At 41.1% G+C, this 20479-nt stretch overlaps 1 protein-coding gene and 1 pseudogene across 1 annotated transcript in view; both read left to right on the top strand.

Moving 5' to 3' along the window:
* The window catches only part of LOC102419314 (RNA exonuclease 1 homolog), a 3136-nt gene extending 380 nt beyond the window's left edge, over positions 1-2756 (top strand). The window contains 2 exon segments of the mRNA XM_014461700.1: positions 151-279; positions 1071-2756. Coding sequence (XP_014317186.1) covers positions 151-279; positions 1071-2756 — 1815 coding nt within the window.
* A 127-nt stretch (positions 2757-2883) lies between these two features.
* Positions 2884-20479, top strand: part of LOC102419000 — a 66722-nt pseudogene continuing 49126 nt past the window's right edge.

Below are 20479 nucleotides of genomic sequence, written 5' to 3'. Positions count from 1 at the left end.
CACAGAGACAGAAAGTTGGAATTTTTAGTGCCCAGCGACTTGGGGGAGAAGAAAGGGGAGATTTATCCTGTTTCATGGTTTCAGAGGTTCCGTTTAGCAAGATAAAAAAATTGGGAGGGACCTTTATGGAGGGATGAACATGTGTTGCAGCCCCCCAAAGAAGAAAAGGCGGAGGACAAAGAGCCATTGCGTCTGACCACTCTGTCCCCTGGGCAGGAGACATAGAAGACCTCTCATCTCCCCAAGCAAGGCCAGGAGACGAAGTCCCACACACTCGGGGTCCTGGCAGACAAGTGCCGGGACCCTTATTGAATCAGAGTTGTGCTCCACCCTGGGGGGGGGGGGGCGGGGAGGGGAAAGGGACAAGAACAGGGAGAGTGAGATGTGTGTGACCCCTCCCACAAGGTCACAGCGCCTGATCCCTGTCTTGCTCCTGACTTGGGCTGTGCCTGCTTGACCTGTCAGAGCCTTGGCTTCCTCCCCTTGGCCCAGAGACAGGCATGGTTGTCGGGTGACTCTGGGGCACTCAGCAGAGAATGGGGCTCACCCTCTGGACTCAGAGCTCCCTCCTGTTGATTCAGTCCCTAGGGAGATCCGGGATTCTAGAAGCCAGTCCAGAGAATATTGGATTAAGTAGGGTGGGACCAGTGTGTGCACCTGACTCCAGGTAACGTGAGTTTCTGAAAACCAATCTAGAGATGATGAGATCAAGTAGGATTTATTGTCTTATCAAGTTAATCTGCTTGGAGACAGGGCTTTCCGCCTATATAAGGGCTGAGGGCACCCAGCCTAAGCCATTAGACACCAGAGCCCAGGAGAGCAGGACCATGTCGGCACCTGGGAGAAGTGAAGCAGCGCGAGCTCCAACCCTCCTGAGGGCCAGGGCACCAAGCTGGTTTCCTCCCGGCCATCTGCAAGCTCAGGAGGCCGAGCTGGATGCCTCCTGCCCTGCCCCAATCCTGGTGGCCCTGCCTCCCTGCCAGGGACCCTGCCATCAGCCTGTTGGCCCCGGCGGCCTGCTCCCGGCACCCCCCACATACAGCTGGGCCCCCAAATATCTCATCATCCAGCCAGCGTCTGTGAGGAGAGGCTTGGCCCCCCGCACCGGGCTACCCACCACCCAGGAGCTGTGTGACCTGCTGCAGGGAGCAGACAAGGTTCCCATGAAGTCAGCCAGCCTGCCCCAGGCTGCCCAGCAGCCGGCCCCGAAGCCCCGCTCCATCCACCTCTCAGCTGCCAGAGACAAGAGGAGGATTGCCCGCATCCCCATGCCCGGCCTGGGTGAAGGTGCCAAGAGGCGCCTCCTGGCAAGCAGCAGCAGCCGCCCGCCTTCCAAAAACCAGGGGCTGGGCAGCCAGCTACCAGAGGCACCCACCCCATCGGGCCAGGCGTCCATGGCCACCAGCACTGTGCCCCCAAAGCGCGTGGCCCGCGGCCCACCTGTGCAGACTTCTCAGAAGCCCCTTCCTCCAAAAGAGTGTGGGGGCAAAGTGCCCGCCATCACCCGTCAACGCCGTCTCAGCCTCTTTATGGACGAGGGTCTCAAGTTCTGCTCCTCCACCCAGGAAGCCACAGGGAAGGAACTGAAGGAGGAGACGGCGGCCTACCACCAGAGCCCCAGCAAGAGGATGGACCGGGAAGTGGCCGCCAACACCTTCCACAAGATGCAGGGCCTGGGACCCGGCCCTGGAGCCGGTCTCCACAAGACCCGGGACAGCAGAGCTGTGTCCCAGGAGGTGGTGCTGGGGGGCAAGTTGGCCGCCCAGACCAGCTTCTCGCTCCAGCGCCCGGACAGCCCACACGGGGAGGATCCTTTGCCAGGGGCCACCCTGTACCAGCGCCTCAAGGAGCACCTGCTCACCCAGGCCCAGCTCAAGGAGAACGGCTACCCCTTTGCGCACCCCACACTGCCTGGGGGCGCTGTCCTCTTCACCGCCCGGGAGAAGCCGCCCCAAGACCCCTCCTGCAGGCTGTGCTGCCGCTGTGGCACCCAGTACCTCGTGGCCCCCTCGGGCCGCTGTGTGCGCCAGGAAGAATGTCACTACCACTGGGGGCGGCTGCGCCCCACTCCAGCGGCTGGGGGCTGGCAGATTCAGTACACGTGCTGCTCGGCCCCCATCGGCTCCCCTGGCTGCCAGGTGGCCCAGCAGCACGTGCAGGACGGCCGCCAGCAGGACCTGCAGGGCTTCGTGCACACCTCGGACAAAGAGCTGCCCCCAGGGGCTCACCCCGGCATCTACGCCCTGGACTGTGAGATGTGCTACACCACCTCTGGCCTGGAGCTGACCCGCGTCAGCGTGGTGGACAGCGCTCTGCAGCTGGTGTACGACACCTTCGTCAGGCCGGACCGCGACATCGTCGACTACAACACCAGGTTTTCCGGAGTCACCGCGGCTGACCTGGCCCACACCAGCACCTCCATCCGGGATGTCCAGGCCGCCTTGCTGACGCTCTTCAATGCCCACACCATCCTCATCGGACACAGCCTGCAGAGCGACCTGCTGGCCTTGAAGCTCATCCACGGCACCGTGCTGGACACATCTGTGCTCTTCCCGCACCGCCGCGGCCTCCCCTACAAGCGCTCCCTTCGAAACCTCGCGGCTCACTACCTCGGACACATCATCCAGGACCGGATGGATGGCCACAGCTCCAGTGAGGACGCCAGCGCCTGTATGCGCCTGGTCATCTGGAAGATGGGACAAGACACCGAGACTCAGCGCGGACCGAAGCCCAGTATTGTGTGGACAGGACTATGACTTTGGAAAGTGCTTTGTGATCACATATATCTCTTGCCCCACATGTCTAACAATAAAGGAATGGTTCAGTAAACTATAGTACATCTGTCGTGTTATTTGTCATCATGTTATTTTCTGTCTGACCCCCATGGCTCTGGGTTTCATTCAGATCCAGGAACTTGCCTGGGTTGCTGGCTCCACCATCAAGGTGGGACATGCAGGAGGCAGCCGATCAATGATTCTCTCATCATTGATGTTTCTCTCTCTCTCTCTCTCTCTCTCTCTCTCTCTCTCTCTCCCCCCTCCCTTCCTCTCTGAGATGTAATTTTAATATATATATTTTAAAATCATAACGATGATAAAATCTAATTAAACTTAATAGCCCTGCCCAGTTTCCTCAATGGTTGGAGCATCAGCCCATGGATCAAAGGGTGGAGGGTTCCATTTCTGCTCAAGGGCACTTACCTCGGTGGTGCTTTTGACCCCCAGCTTCCAGGCAGGGTGTGCATGGGAGGCAACTCTCTGTCTCTCTGTCCCCCCCCTCTCTCTGTCTACCTCCCCCCTTTCCTTTCCCCTCTGAAATATTATTTTAAAAGTAGTAGCCCAGTGCACGAAATTCCTGTACATTAACAGAAATATTTTAATATTGCTATTTGCCCTTTCTCTATAATAGAAGTGTCAGAGATGAAAGGAAATTAGTAAACTGTATATGAAAATAATATATAAATTTATTAATAAATAAACAGTAACAAAATGATATAACAACAGAGGCATGATATAAAAATGACAAAAACATGATATGAAAACAACAGTGATGCAAACAATGACTGATAAAGTGATTAGACTTATTCTAAAATCTCCATGTACACCACATTAAGAGTGAAAACACTTCCAGAGTGCTCGACTAATTTCCCTTGTGCTGAAGTATTTAGAACTTTAATGTCACATGCTCTTCGAACTTGAGAGAAAGCAACATGTAACTGACCATGTGTGAAACGGGTTCATGTAGGAATATGTCTACTCTGTCTAGAGTTTGTCCTTGTGATTTATTAATAGTCATCACAAATGCTGGCATCACAGGAAACTGTCCTTGAATCAATTTAAGTGGGAGGCCAGTGTCAGATGGGAAATCAGAACCTCTCCCTCTGCAGATCCTGTTAATACTTCAACTTTGATAATGTCAGGTTGTAATCTTTTGATAATAAATCTGGAACCATTACAGAGACCCCATTTACTATTAAGATTTCTCAATAGCATGATGATTACACCCAATTTCAATTTTAATTTATGACACGGCATTCACAAGGAATCATACTATTAAGAAATTCGATGGGAAAATTTTCCTTTTCAGCATCATCTGTTGAATCAATGGAATCATCACTCAAATATGTGTGGAAATCTCCATCGAGTATATCCACAATTTCTTCATTTAATTTTTGAACGTGCTCATTTTTTGGACAAAGAATTGCACATTTAGATATATTTTTAATATTATCTATAGATATAGTATTTCCAAAGGTAGCTTCAATAATAGATCCATTACAAATCATTTCACAGGGGATTTCAATAATATCCATTCCTAAATGAAAACTGCTATCAAGTTTGCCATCTCCAAGTAAGTTTTACTAACCATCCACTATAAGCAGACTCCTCTGAATTCATATTTGTTGTAAGAGACAACTTTCTGAAACATCCCCAAACATTGCAGTACTTTAAACTCACTTGTACTATGGCCAATCGCATAGCATGCGGTACAGTACTGAGACATTGTCAAAAATCTCCTCTAAGAAGGAGAACTTTTCCACCAAAGACAACATTCAAATTTCTCTTAGTAATCTGTCTATGGCATGTATAGCATGACTGGATGCATGGTGCATTCATCAATAATGAGAAGTTGGGCCTTTTTAAGAGTTTTAGCAACTTCACTGTTTATATCGAGTCTAGAAATTGCAGTTTCATTTAATGGAATGGGTAATTTATATTGGGAATGAAAGGTGCTTCCACCGAGAAGTAAATTTGCAGAAATTCCTGTAGATGCTGTGGGTAAACAGTACTACCACGACCTCTAATATAATGTATTAAAACTTTATAAAGATATGCCTCCCCGTTCTGAGGGCCGGTTCCTGCCTCAAATCTCGCCCTCCCGGGAAACAGCTCAGGGAGGGTGCAGCCCTTGGCAACGCGACCCAGGACTCAGTGCGTCCATGCTCAGAAAGCCAGTTCCTGCCTCAAACCTTGCCCTTACCGGAAACAGTTCGGGGAGGGCGCAGCTGTTGCTAAGAGGACCCAGTACTCAGTGCGGCCATGCCCTGAGGGCAGGTTCATGCCTGAAACCTCGCAGTCCTCGTGGGAAACAGCTCGGGGAGGGTGCAGCTGTTTCCAAGACGACCCCTGCAGGACTGACTTCCTTCTGGTTGGTCAAGACTCAGTCGTGGCGTTACACCCAGTGTTTTTATTATATAGGATAGATAGTGGAGGCTATACATGCATGGGGATGGGGGATATATAGAAAAATATGTGTCTTCCCCTCAAATTTGCTGTGAATCTAAAACTTCTCTAACAAATAAAGTTTTAATCTAAGATTACAATATTGATTTTGAAATTTTCACTTCATGAGATAACAGTTGTCTAGGCTCAGAAAGAGAAAGGAGCACAAAACATGAAAAATGGCAATAAAAATGATTCAAAATGAAAGATACAGAAAAAAAGAATGAATAATAGCATAAGTATCCTTGAGATATTTTATCATGTATGTAATTAGAGTCAAAGAAAGAATGAAGAGATCAGGGAGAGATTTTTTAACTTGAATAAATAATGTTTATAATGTACTTTATTTTATGAAGAGTATAAATTCATTGATCTAAGAATCCCAGCCATTCTCAAGCAGATAAACACAAAGGGAATCACATCAAGGTAAGATTGTAAAATATTGCTGAAAACCACTGATAAAGAGAAAGTCTTCAAAGTTGCCAGGTGGGAGAGGACCAGGGGAATATATGCAGAAAAACAAACAAACAAAAAAGAAACAACTTTGCATTTTTTGTCACACACAGTACAAATGAAAAGGCAATACACCAACTTTAAAATGTTAAATTTATATAAAAACTGTCAAACTGAAATCTAAACTCAGCAAAAATATTTTTAAAGATAAAAGAGTGCATAAGTATATATCTGCAAGTAAAATATGAGATAACTTATTGCCAGCAAACAATATTAAAGGTAGTTTTTCATGCAGGAAGAACTTACCAGGTGGAAACTTGTATCTACAGAGCAAATTAAAGAACAATGGGATGGAAAATATGAGTAAATAAGAGACATTTTGGTTTTGTAAAAAAATTCTTAATTTTACTGTGATGCTTATAGTAATATATGCAGAAGAACAGGTATGTTAACAAAAGGATGGAAGAGAATAATAGACTGTGGCTTAGTGTGCATACTCTGATAAATTTGTCAAATTATATTGGAAAGTATTTGATAATGGAAACATGCATTTTTTTAAAAAAACATAAAAAGAACATAGCTAAATAAGCTAATAATAGAGAAATTGGAATGCTAGAAATACTCAATTCAAAATAAGGCAGGCAAAGAGGAAAATAAAAACCAAGAACAGATGTGACAAGAGTGTTGTGTAGATTTAAACCCAATCAAATAATTGCATGAAGTAGAAATTATCTAATCACTCCAATTAAAAGAGACACCTTAAGAGACTAGATTATTAGGAAGAAAAAATTGAGTGTTGTCTATAGAAAGCTACTTTACATAACAAAAAATAAGGTAAATAAAAAATAGAGAAAGATATACTATGCAAACACTACTGGAATGACTATATTAGTATCAAAATATTTAAATTTCAGACTAAAAAATGCTTTCGGGGATGATGAGGAATATTTCATATTGATAAAAAGGACAGTTATTTCAAGAAGAAATTGCAGTCCTCATCATATGCACCTACCTAATAACAACACCAAAACTGAGATAACTGAAAAGAGAAATAGAGAAATCTACAAATATGTTGGCAATGTCAGTACTTTTCTCTATTAACCATACAAAAGGAAATAAAAAATGAAAAGATGTAAATTGGAAATAAATAACATTTATAGAATGTACCACCTGTACATAACATTTTTCTGTTAAAATGGAACATTCAACAAAATAGATGATTTGTTGTACCAATAATTCTCAATATATTTAAAATGACTGAAATAGGATAGAATATTTTCTCTTAATAAATGGAATAAAATGATAAAACCCAGATATTAATAAAATAATTTTAAAACACATTTTGAACAAAATATGGTTTAAACATTTAGAAGAGATTTTAGAAAATATTTTGTATTGAGTAAAAATTAAAACATATCCAAAAAATTTTGTTGCTTTTAAAACAGTGCTTAAGGAGAATATTAGATCTTAATATATTTATATTAGAAGAGAAAAGAAATGAGCTGCCACTACACACAAATTAGAAATATTAAAATTAAAATTTTAAAAACTGAAAATACTAATTATGGAGTTACAGGACATCTAATGCATTGCTGGTGGGAAAGTAAAATTGTATTACAATTTTTGACAAGTTTACCATGAACCAACAATTCCAATCATATGCATTTATCAAACCAAACTAAGATATGTTCTCCTGAAACTTTGTACAGATATGTTTTTAGCAGCTTTATTCATAATAGAAAAGATTATCAATGAACGTACTTGGAATACCATATTTAAAGATAAGTCAGAGAAAGAGGATGATACAGAGCAAACCAAGAAAAAATGCCCAGAGAATCTGAAAAATGAACAGTTTCTACAATGGTGTTAGTAACACTGCTAAATAGTACAATGAGATAAAGAAAAATGAGGCCTGGAGAGTAATCATTTCAGTTTTCAAATTTTTTAATTTAAATAGTTGTTGCATAATATCTAACTTTTCAGACTAGGATCATCATCTTAAATGTTTTTGAAATTAAAACCAAGTACTACCAACTTCAGGATTATATCAAGCTACTGTACTTCTCCTTTTTGACAGTGTAACTTATAATTATATACACAGGGTGGGGCAAAAGTAGGTTTACAGCTGTGAGTACGCAAAACAGAATTTATTCTTGTATTATTATTTATTAACTAGAAGCTCAGTGCACACAATTCGTGCATGGATACGGTCCCTAGGCCTGGTCTGCAATCAGGGCCATCTTCCCCAGCTGCCCACAGCTGGCCCCACCCCTGCTGCACCCACCCGCAGTTCCCCATTCGCCATCAGGTGATCAGCGACTGCCAGCCAGGGAAAGGGACCAAGAGGTGATCAGTGCACCTCATACCAGGTAGTGACTGGTCCAGCAGTCATTCTAGTCATTCTACCATTCGGGTCAATTTGCATATTACCCTTTATTATACAGTGGGGCCTTGACTTACGAGTTTAATTCGAGCTCCTCGTTAAGGAGCTCATTAAGGAGCTCATTAACTCAAATTACTCTATCAACTCAATGCAAAAAATCGGCTGAGAGACAGCAGGTATCTCAAAAAACTCGTTAGTTGGGACACTCGTAAGTCAAGGTCCCACTGTATAGGATTATTGTAATACTTTCCATACGAAGAACTGTAAACCTACTTTTGCTCCACCCTGTATATATCTCCTTCCTTGTTAATGAACATCAAATTAGACACAGATAAACTTCTAGAAATTTTTTGAAAAACTTATTAAATGAATCAAGAAAATGTCACAATTCATCTGTTCTTTGCATGCAGTTTTAACTTGTCAACAATAAGACTGACATAGATAGTAGTTTCATGCTTCTGTTAAAGTGATGATCTGAATACCGATTGTGGATTTTGACTGCAGATGTGAGAAGCAAACCATCTCTAACAGATGCATAATCTGATTAAATATTCAATGCAATGATATTGTCAAAACCTATTAATCACTTTTTCAGGACACATTAGTGTAGGCTTTACTGACAGCTGTGAGGATTGGAATGTCTCTGCAGTTGCAGGTACTGTTGCTCACCCACACCATGCCATGGATCTTAAAGGGAAAATTAACTACTACAGGCAAGTGCGCAGTGTAGCTAAAATGTTGGATATTGTTTTTCCCCTCATTAGAGACAAAAGATACAGTTTTCCCCTCCAATAATGTTTATGCTATTTATTTGCTTCTTAACCCCAAACGGCAGGATTGCTTCCTGTCAAGTTGGGACTGATTCAGAAATACAGACACAGAATTGAACCTCCAGCATGCATATATTAGATGCAATCCCATGACTGACGATGTGTGTCCACAGATGAATAGCAGCAAAGCCTTTTTCCCCACTGAGAATGCTAACAAGTATTGATTTGTTGGCCACTGACACACACAGGTGCTGCAATTTATTTTGGAAAAGCTAGTACCTTAATTTTATGATCACCAGCCCCTGGATCTTATTTTTGTCCTTGGTTCACCCTTACAGTTTGAGATTCCTGGCAGCATTAATGATCTTTTGTAAAATGAAACAACTGTCTGCCAATATGTAATCCAAATGTTCTCATACTGAATTATTCTGAGTTCCAAAAATTTTAAACCATAGTCTGTTACAAATAGATAAATCAGTTACAATCAAAGTTAACTCTTTCCAATTCTTTCAGACTCATTTAAGAAATACAATGCATTATACATGACCAAATTTTTCAGAGTGGGCTGCTTAAGTGTTATGAGATGAAATGTGGCATTCTTTGAGTTGGCTAGAAAAATTAAGAGAAGAAAGAACAAAAATATACTTCAGTTCTCAAACCATTCATTAACACTTGAATTGGCCAATTGTTATTTTAAGAGGACAGGAAGGAGTAGCAGTAGCAACAGTAGTAGTAGTAGTAGTAGTAGCAGCATCCCTTCAGATGTCTCAAAGGAAGGAACACTACTTTCCACTCTTCTCCCATAAGATACATGTTACTATCATAAATGCTGTTTTGCAAAGTTTCCTGTACCAAGATTTGGTTATGGTGGGTCTCTCCCAAATTCTTTTTCTTATAGGGAAATCCACAGTAATAAATTAGACCTAACACTGACTCCCTTAGCTATAAAATATGTATCAGAGCAAAAATACCCTTCTGACTAACACTTATTATCTTAATTTTGTTTCCCCCAAACTGCTGATAAGAGGGGATGAATCTTGTACTTCACAGATTTATATCCTTAAAGGACTGTTATTGAGGAAATAGAGATTATGTTTCTTTCAGTGATAAATTAATTCTTAGAAATGAGCCTTCCATCATGATGGAGAATGATTTACTTGCTTAAGGAAATGTTTTTTGTGAAATATAAACTAAATTACTGTGATCAGTTCAACAAGAATATAGAAAGAGTTGTGCATTTGAAGACTTTGAGATTGAGAACAAATTTATCAATCATTTTATTTTTCCTTAATTCCTGAAATAAGATAATCAAAGTGAGAAATTTTAATTATTTTATAGGAAGGTCAAATATAGTTCTATTTCCAATATTTCCACAATAATAGTTTGCTTTTTGCAAAATTTAACCAATAGTAATGTTTAGGCCTTCAATTGCATATATTAATCCAGGCATTATATTAAATCCTTGAATCACTGAATCAGTCTTTTAAAGTCACTTTATAGAACAAATATTGTAAATAATTCCAGAGTTAATTCAGTGCCATCAGAAAAAAATTAACATGGAATCTGATTGTATAAAATAATTAGATATATAAAACAGAATGGAGGTTCCTCAAAAAATGAATAGAGTTACCATATGACCCAGCAACCCCTCTTCTGGGTATCTACCTTAAAATTTTGAAAATATTGGTTTCCAAAGATATATCCCCTATAATGTTCATTGCAGCATTATTCAAGGTAGTCAAGACATGGAAACAGCCAAAGTGTCCTTCAAAAGAGATTAAATAAAGAAGATGTGGAACATATATACAATGGAATACTACTCAACCATAAGAAAATATGAAATATTACCATTTGCAACAACAATGCATAGAACTTGAGAATATCATGCTAAGGGAAATGTCACATAGAAAAAGTTAAGAGCCATATGATTTCACTCATCTGTGGGACAAAAAAACTGAAAGTAACAACTGAGCAAACTCATAGACACAAACAAAAGTATACTAGTTACAGAGGGGAAGCAGAAGATGACGCTACTCTAACCAACTGAGTCACCTAGCCAGGGCTCTACTGATATTTTGAATTTGTAAGAGCAGTTTTTATTATTGTCTGAATTTTTTCTCATTATGACACTCTATTTTAAAATGTTTTAAAGTTTTCTTCTCCTTCTTACATTATATTTTTCTATATGTCATTTTTTAAATATTTGTTTTATTTGTCTTCCCTGTTAGAGTTTTATGCAAATATGTTTTTTTTTCTTGGCTGTTCATTAGCTGATATGTAATTGTATGTTTGTGTTTTTGGAGAAGGGTTGGTGCCTATGTTGGACTTATATAACACTAGAGGCCCAGTGCACGAATTAGTGCACCAGTGGGGTCCCTCGGCCTGGCCTGCAGGATTTGGCTGAAACAGGCTCTCTGACATCCCCTGATGGGTCCCGGATTGCGAGAGGGTGCAGGTCAGGCCAAGGAATCCCACTGGTGCATGATTGGTGCCAGGGATAGACATAGGTGGTTGGCCAGATAGGGAGGGACCACAGGAGGGCTCCAGGGCATGTCTGGCCCATCTCACTCAGTCCTGATTGGCTGGACCCCAGCAGCAAGCTAACCTACCAGTTGGAGTGTCTGCTTCCTGGTGGTCAGTGCACATCATAGCAAGTGGTTGAGCAGCCTTAGCATATCATTAGCATATTACAATTTGATTGGTTGAACAACCAACTGGATAACTGGACACTTAACATATTAAGCTTTTATTATATAGGATGATAAGTTCTCATCATTTTACTAAGTATCCAGTATCTGTAGGTCCTTTTGTCTTAACTTTGTCAGTTTGAACTAAGGAAACAATTCCAACTTTCACTGCATATGTTTCTTTCATTGATTTTAGAGAGAGGAAGGAAGAGGGAGAGAGAGATAGAAATATCAATGATGAGAGAGAATCATAGATCAGCTGCCGCCCACATGCCCTGTACTGGGGATCAAGACTTCAACCTGGGAATGTGCCCTGATCAGGAATCAAACTGTAACATCCTGGTTCACAGATCAACACTCAACCACTGAGCCACACTGGCTGGGCTCCCAACATTTTTTTTTACTTTATTTTATTGTTTATACTTACAAATGTCCCTCTTCTCCCTTTTCCACCTCCCTCTTTCCCCCACCCCTTTCCTCTGGCCATTCACACACTATTGTCCAAGTTTGTGAGTTGGCATATATGTCCTTTGGCTAATCCCTTACCTTTTTACTCTCAGAAGGGGTGGGAGTAATGGTGCTCTCATTTCTGTGTGTGTCTGAAGACAAATGATACTGGATATGCAAATTTAAAAGAATGAAGCTAAACCCTTACCTTACACCATATGCAAAATTAACTGAAAATGCATCACTGAAACTGACAAGTGGTATCAGGACCAGCAACATATAGTGTAAGAAAAGCCGCATTCAAAGGAACCATACGAAAGGGTATAATATTTGTTAAAAACAATGGGGAAGCATTCAGAGACAGCAAGGCAAAGCAAGTAAGTTAAAAACAAATGAACAAACAACACACAGTACAATAGAATACTAATTCTAATGTAGCATCTATAAATACTATTGGTTGAGAGGACCTGATACAACTAAATTTATGATTAAAAAAATCAAGTTTATTCTCATCATGAATCTGAGAACTCATTTTTCCATTGTCTCTGGCTTAATGGATAAGCATGGATATTAACTAAGGTTGCCTCAGCTCTGACTCGATCTTCTTCAATTACTGCCTGGGTATCCCATGGCAAATTAGCCTCTCTGTCTCAATATGTCAACTTCCCACATGTATGATGGTGATACCAATCATACCAGTTTTATAATTTATAAGCATATGTAAGTTAATACATTTAAAATGCTTAACTAGAGCCTAGTAGGGGTTCAATAAATGATTTTTATAACCATCACAGAAGGCATTGAAAAAATGAATTATTGTTTTAGTCTTAAAAAAAATCCTATAAAGGAATATTCACTCTTAAGTTATTCAAACATAGGAAATGTTTCTTTCTAAATCTAACAACTTCTGTCACTTTATATTGCATCTGTGAAGAGTTATTGTTGATGATTTTAAAAACATTACTTTAGAATTCATGGCAAACATTATCTCAGGGCTTTTTTAGCCCTTTATTCACTAATATGAATGACTGAGTATTCCATATTTAGTTATAAATTACTTTCTTTAAAAGTCTGTTTATGCTGTGAAAAGATAAATATGTATTTGTAAAATGCTGGATAACCTTCTCCCAGCCATTGCACATGTATGTAGTTACGTAGAGTACTGTCATCATGGTCTCTAAAGTCTGGGTTGGGAAAGGACAAAAGAAAAGGCATTTTGCACCGCTTTTGAGGTTGTTATTAAAACATGACTGAAGAAGGAAAGAAATGGAAGGATGCCTCTGTCACCATCTGCCACTGCCCTGGCTCAGGGGACCCAATTCCAACTAAGGACACAATGCTCTGTAGAGCTGATGTGGTGGGTACAGGAGGGATGATCCTCTACACTGCAGGACACTCTGCTACAGACCTAAAGAAACAGGGCCACGTTCTTTGTACAGTGGAGGTTCAGCATGTATATGTGAAAGGAAAAATCCCAGGACACTTTGTTTTATACCCAAGGGAAAGGAAATAACTCCTGCTTTATTGTCATTGATTTAAACGTTTCTTTTTCAGTAAATAGCATTAGATTGTGGCTATCAACAATCTTCCTGTTTCTCACCATCCACTGTTTTACTGGAACCACAAATTCTGGTCAGCTGTATCGCACATTTCTCTCACTTGCATTAGCACTAATAGATTATGTGACATCACTTTCATTCCTCTAGGAAATAATCTTTTAATGTTCATTTTTGGCATATTTTCACAAAAAACAAACAAACAAATAAAAATAAATTACAGAAAGTTTTTATTTAATAAACTGATTGTATAGAAAGAACTTTTAATGCTCAACAATAATAAAACAGCTCAATTCAAAAGGACCCCAAAACTTTTAACAGACATCTTGCCAAAGAAGATATACAGATAAAAACTAAGCATATGAGAAGATGTTCCACATTATATGTCATTTATTTTGCAAGGAAATGCAAAATAAAACGGTGAAATACCACTACATACCAATTACAGTGGACAAAATATGGAACACTAACATCACCAAATTTTGGCAAGAACATTGAACAATGGGATCTCTCATTCACTGATGGTGGGAATGCAAAATGATAGAGTTACTTTGAAAGATAGTTTGGAAGTATCAGAAACTAAATATGAGCTTTCCATATGATCCAGCCATTACGCTCCTTGGTATTTACCCAAAGGAATTAAAATTTTATGCCCCCACAAAAATCTGCAGATTAATATTTATAGCATTTTTATTCATAAATGCCAACCAAGCAACCAAGATGTCTTTCAGTAAACTGTGGTACATCCAGACAATGCAATATTATTCAACACTAAAAAGTAACTGATCATATTCCTTTACTGATTAAAACCTTTTGCTGGCTATCAATATTCACTGGATGAACACTAAAATATTTCAAACATGACAAGGCCCAAATTAATTAAATGCAATTTAACTTTCTAGACTTCCTTTCTAACATTCTTGCTCTGTATTATCATGTTTTGACCACATTGACCCTCTTTCAGTACCTGAAATAGAACAAATTTTATTTTCCAGATCTCCTTTGCATTGTGTTCTTTCCTCTGCTTAAGTGCTGCTCACACAACCTTCCAAGTACCTAATTCCTGCTGAATCTTCAGATCTAGGCAGAAAATTCATTTACTTAGAAGAGCTTTTCTTTGCTGGCCATAAAAAATTTGGTTCCCATTCTTATGTTTTTATTATACATTATATTTTCCTTCATGCCCTGTACATTTCTTTGTTTACAATTTTTCTAACCTGGTAGATTATAATCTGTGAGTTCAAGGAATGTATCTTGTCAATAGCACAATGTGTAACACATGGTAGATTCTTAAGTAATAATATGTATTATGATTGAATGCTAAACAATTTGCATAGGACAAAACTAAATAAGGGGAAACCATCAGCTGATCATAGGATATTTGTGTCTCTGAATATCTAACTTTCTCCTTTTAATTCAAACTGCAATCAAATTAATTGATTGTTTTTTGTTGGGAAATTTTTGATTTTTAAAATTTTGCCCAAATGAAGAATAAAAAAAATTATGAATAGTTTTTAAATATGGTGTAAAATTATAAAACAAATTTTTAAAAAATAAGTACTTTTATATCCAAAACAAAAAGAAAAGTTTTAGTCTAAAATAGCATTCTACTCATAATTCGGTTTTAGTCTTTCTTCCAACTTTTCCTAAAATGAAAACCCAGAAAAAAATAAAATTCAGATTTACACCAAAAAAGTCAGTCATTAATCTATATATATAAAAGCCTATGTGACAATCACAACCAAACAGACGACCAAACAGGTTATGTGGGATGACCAGGCCAGCAGGGGGTTCAGTGAGGGTTGACTAAATGACTGAGCAGCAGGTTGCATGGGGTGACCAGGCCAGCAGGGGGGAGGGGGCAGTTAGGGGCGATCAGGCAGGCAGGCAGGTGAGAAATTTGGAGCCAGTGGTCCCGGATTGTGGTCCCCAGGATCAGGCCTAAACCTTATGCCACAAAAAGCCTTACCTATTTGTGTAAGGTTTGTTGGAAATTTCAAGAAAGGCTGAAACAGTTAAGGCTAACATTCAAGGAACAGAAAGTACAATGACTCTTAACAGAAAAATGTTCTGATCCTTGTATAAGTCATTGCACTTATCTGTTCCTTGAATATGAGAATACTAGAATCCCAGTGCATGAAATTCGTGCATGGGTAGGATCCCTAGGCCTGGCCGGCGATCAGGGCTGATCTTTGGGGTGACCGGTGGGGAAATCAGGGGGCTCCTGCTCGCACCCGCCTTGGTGCTGCCCACTCACCGTCCCCCCTGCCCCTCCCCCCCCCAATGCCGCTGCTGGTCCAGGCCTGCGGGCTGGGGGCAGCTCCTGTGTTCAGCATCTGCCCCCTGGTGGTCAGTGTGCATCATAGCGACCAGTCAGTCTGCCAGTTGTTCTGCCATTCGGTCAATTTGCATATTAGGGTTTTATTATATAGGATTAGCCTTAACTGCTTTAGCCTTTCTTGAAATTACCTACAAATCTTACACAAATAGTCACTGAGTCCAAGGTACAAACTTTATATAAATAATCACCAAGTCCAAAGAGATGCTACATATCTAGATTTTGAAGAAAGAGAGCTAGGTAAATTTTTCCTCAAACAGTATGTGTAAGTGGAGCAACAATGTATTAAGGAAAGTACTATCCATTCTAAGGCAACTTTCTTATTCTAGTGTCTCATAGAAAATCAAAAGCTCAAAGATAAGTTTACAACTTAAACAGTATCAGTTTCATGCTGGCTGTGATTTTATAAATGCAACTCCCCTAAAATCTTTATGGGCTTTCTGTGTATCTGATTATATTTTACCATATCCCAAAAGTCATACAAATTGTAGTTGAAGGTAAATGCCTCTCAGTAGCAGGCTATCCCTTGGCTCGAACTTTATAAGGCACATGACTTTGAGTTTCCTATAAGTACTTTTGTTCAGCATAGAACTGATTAGGTACCGCCTTAATTCTTTGAGAGGTCTTAGCAAAGGATCTCATAGCTACAATATTGATTTTATCTTTACCCTGCCACCATGTATTTACAGTCTTTAACTCAGTAGATTTTTTAAAAAGCTTTATTTTGCAGCCTTGTAAGTCCTGATACCTTTGTATTTTGTTATAAGTTTAATTCCAAAGTGTTCAGCTATTTTTTCATACATTTCTTCATAAACAGCTAAAATAAATTAATATATTCTCTTAATATTTTGCTCAGATAAATCTTCCCAAATCCAAAAGCTCTTTAATAGCATTAAAAAGTCAAGTTACCTGAGGCAACATTTTTACCAGCTGATTACAGAGACATAACACAGGCGGCCATTTTTCAGACCCCTTTAGAAGTTCCCCTGTCATGTTTTTCCACGTCTCTCCAACAATGTCCTCACTATTTTCCAGTATATCTGCTAACACCTCCTTTCTGCTGTCATCCACCCCCCAAATCAAAACCACATATTTTAGGTTTCTGCTATGGCAGCACTCCACTACTGGAACCAATTTCTGTATCAGTTATCAACTGCAACAATAATGCCACACAACAGATCACTCCAAAAATTAATGACATAAACCAGTAATCACTTATTTCTCTCAGGAGACGGTGGTTCAGCATTTAGGCTGGGTGGCTCTTCTGGCTTTAATTGCACTCACTCACATTTCTGGATTTTAGTAGACTGTCAAATGGGATAACAGGGGCTACTGGGCCATCTGTGTCTCATCCTAGAGCCCCCTCACTCATGCCTGTGCTCACAATGGTGACAGAGGACAAGAGTAAGAGTGGGAACACATGCTTTTTCAAGCCTATACATAGATCATATCCGTTGACTTCCCTTTGGTCAAAGCACATCACTTGGTTAAACTGAGACTCAAAGGGCTAGGAAATACTCTTTGCCTCGCTGGTGAAAGGAACTACGTATTCATGTTGCAGAGGGTGTAGTTGAAGAAATAAATAAAGAATCAGCCCATGAATGCAATCTTCACAACAGTCAAAGGCCTCAGTGGAAACCATGGCCTTTCCTACCCAGGAAATCACATAGTCTGTCTGACAGTAGAAAATTTAAGGAGAGAATGAGCCACACATGCCCAGTTTCTTCCTCTACTACCCAGTGGGCAGAAACCCTGATACAAAGAGTTACTGATTTCAAGGGTAGAGAGACCAGGAACATTAATCTATACATGCAAATGAAGATACCTGTTCAATTTGAATTTAATCTTGTCTCTTCTGTGTGATGGTTGTAGGACATGAATAGCTCAGCCACTGTCTCATTGTATGGTGCTCTGAAAGGCATTGTATTTGTTTTGTGTTTTTATTTTTTCTTTCTCCCCAAGCTATAAGCATTCAGACTAAAGCATGTCTTCCATCATAAATTTTCTATGACTTAGTAAAGTGGAGGGTATATAAACTTTAATTAAATTAATTAATTAATAAAGGGCATATTTGAAACATAAATAGACCTTTATATTACAGTGAAACCCTAAAAAATAAGAAACACAAATAAATTTTTAGCTGGTTTCAGATGGGCTTGCCTAGGCTGGGTTCTACAGAAAACAAAACCATAGATGTGTAGTTTATGTGCATTGTTTAATTAGATAATGCAGTCTCATGATTGAAGAATAAGTAAAAATAAAGCAAGAAAACAGGGGTGGTTCATTAAAAGATATATTATCAAGCTGCCTCTACCACCAAGGTGACTAATCATATGATCTGTGAGATCATGCTCTTGGGGAAACATAAATTGTATTAAAAAACTATCCATAGGGGTTGACAAGGAGAAGGCTTTATCCACTTGCTCCTGTATCACATTGGACAAAGTACAGCCCCTGGGGATATTAAGCTATCTCTGCTTTTCAGGACTGCGCGTGCATGGGTTACCCTTCTTTGGTGAAGAACACAGAGCATTGTGGACCACATCACTAGTGCAGACCCCTGCTTGTGGGTAAGAGATGTGCTGGGGAGCCAGGAATGCAGGTGAGAGCTGTCAGTACCCACTCCAAACTGGAGCAAGAAGTAGGTGAAGCTGAGATGATTGGAAGTAGGTTTAAAGAGGCATTTTGCATCAGGTTATTAAGTAAAATGTAAAATTCACCTAATGAACTAGCATTCACTCATCTTTAACTTTATTTATTCAACTCGAGGCCTGGTGCACGAAATTCATGCATGGGGCGGGTGTGTTCCTCAGCCCAGCCTGCACACTCTCCAATCTGGGACCCCTTGGGGGATGTCCGACTGCCAGTTTAGGATATCCCTCTCACAATCCAGGACCGCTGGCTCCTAACTGCTCACCTGCCTGCCTGCCTGCCTGATTGCCGCCTTACTGCCTTCCCCTGATGACTTGATTGCCCCCAACTGCTCTACCCTGCTGGCCTGATCACCCCCTAACTGCTTGCTCCCCTGCCAGCCTGATCACCCCTAACCAGCTCTGTCTTGTACACCGCCACCGTGGCTTTGTCCGGAAGGAAGTCGGACATTTGGGAGATGTTCGGTCGACCCAGTCTAATTAGCATATTACCCTTTTATTAGTATAGATAAACATCCATTAGCTGTTTATACTGTGCCAGACATGATACTGGATACCAAGTAGATGTGTTAATGAGAGGCATATCAAGGACTTAAATACCAAGTTGATGTGTTAATGAGAGGCATATCAAGGACTTAAATTTTATGCAAGGGAGGAACTATGTTTTCAATAGTAGTAACAAGTCACTCATAATCAGTGTTGAACTGTAGGATAAGAAAAAGCAACACAATTTCATATGGAGAATGAGTGAGTTGTACCTTTTAGGATGAGTATCAAGAATGGCAGTAAAATTAATATTGTGAATAACTTTGAGTCACTACAAAAGACTCAGAAAAACTAAGTTGAAGGAAATGTCAGTGATCCCACTAGAAGTACCAAAAATGTGTGGGTTTTGTATGTGCAAGTGAGATGATTGCAATTAGCTAGTTATCCTATCTAATAATAGAGAAACATAGTAATTAGCCATACCTCCGCTACCCTTCCCATTGACTAATCAGGGCGATATGCAAATTAACTGCCAAACAAGATGGCGGCCGGCAGCCAGGCAGCTTGAAGCTAACAGGAGGCTTGCTTGCTTCATTGACGGAGGAGGCCAACGTTCCCTGCCTGCCGCTGCCGGTCTCTGAGCTTGCAGTTTAAGAAACATTGTTACAAATATAGAAGCTAAACAAAACCCCAGAAACCTGATTTCAGCCAGCTGGGCTTCAGCCAGCAGGACCGCAACATTGTTTCAATTATAGAACAAACACAGATCCCTGCTTTCAGCCAGCCGGGATCTCAGAGCTGGAGTAAGCAGGACTGCAACAGTGTTACAATTATAGAACCCAAACAAACCAGATACCTGCTTTCAGCAGCCGAGGCCTCAGAGCTGGAGCCAAGCCTCAGAGCTAAAGCTGGCCCAGAATAAAAAAAAAAGAAAAAAAGGACAGGTTGGGAGCTTCAGTCACCCGCCTGCCTGAAAATGGCCCTCAGCCCCTCACCCAGACTGGCCAGGCACCCCAGTGGGGACCCCCACCCTGATCCAGGACACCCTTCAGGGCAAACCAGCCGGCCCCCACCCGTGCACCAGGCCTCTATCCTATATAGTAAAAGGGTAATATGCCTCCCAGCACCAGAATCAGCGGAGCAGCAAGGCCTCCCGGCACCGGGGTCAGCATGACAGGGGGCAGTGACCAAAACCCCTGATCACCCTGCAGCTCTGTGTGTGACAGGGGGTGGGGCCACAATCTCCCTATCTGCCCTGCTCTGTTAATGACAGGGGAAGGCGCCCCAACCCCCTGATCAGCCCTGCTCTGTGCCTGATAGGGGGGAGCTCCCCAAACCCCTGATCGCCCTGCGGCTCTGTGTGTGACAGGGTACGGCGCCCCAACCCCCGCCCCCCCACGGGCCCTGCTCTGTGTGTGACAGGGTAGAGCCATAACCTCCCCATCGGCCCTGCCCTGAGTGTGACAGTGGCGGTGCCCCAACCCCC

The sequence above is a fragment of the Myotis lucifugus genome, unplaced genomic scaffold (genome assembly GCF_000147115.1).
Source record: "Myotis lucifugus unplaced genomic scaffold, Myoluc2.0 scaffold_159, whole genome shotgun sequence".
Lineage (NCBI taxonomy): Eukaryota > Metazoa > Chordata > Mammalia > Chiroptera > Vespertilionidae > Myotis > Myotis lucifugus.
This window is presented reverse-complemented; position numbering and strand designations above follow the sequence as displayed.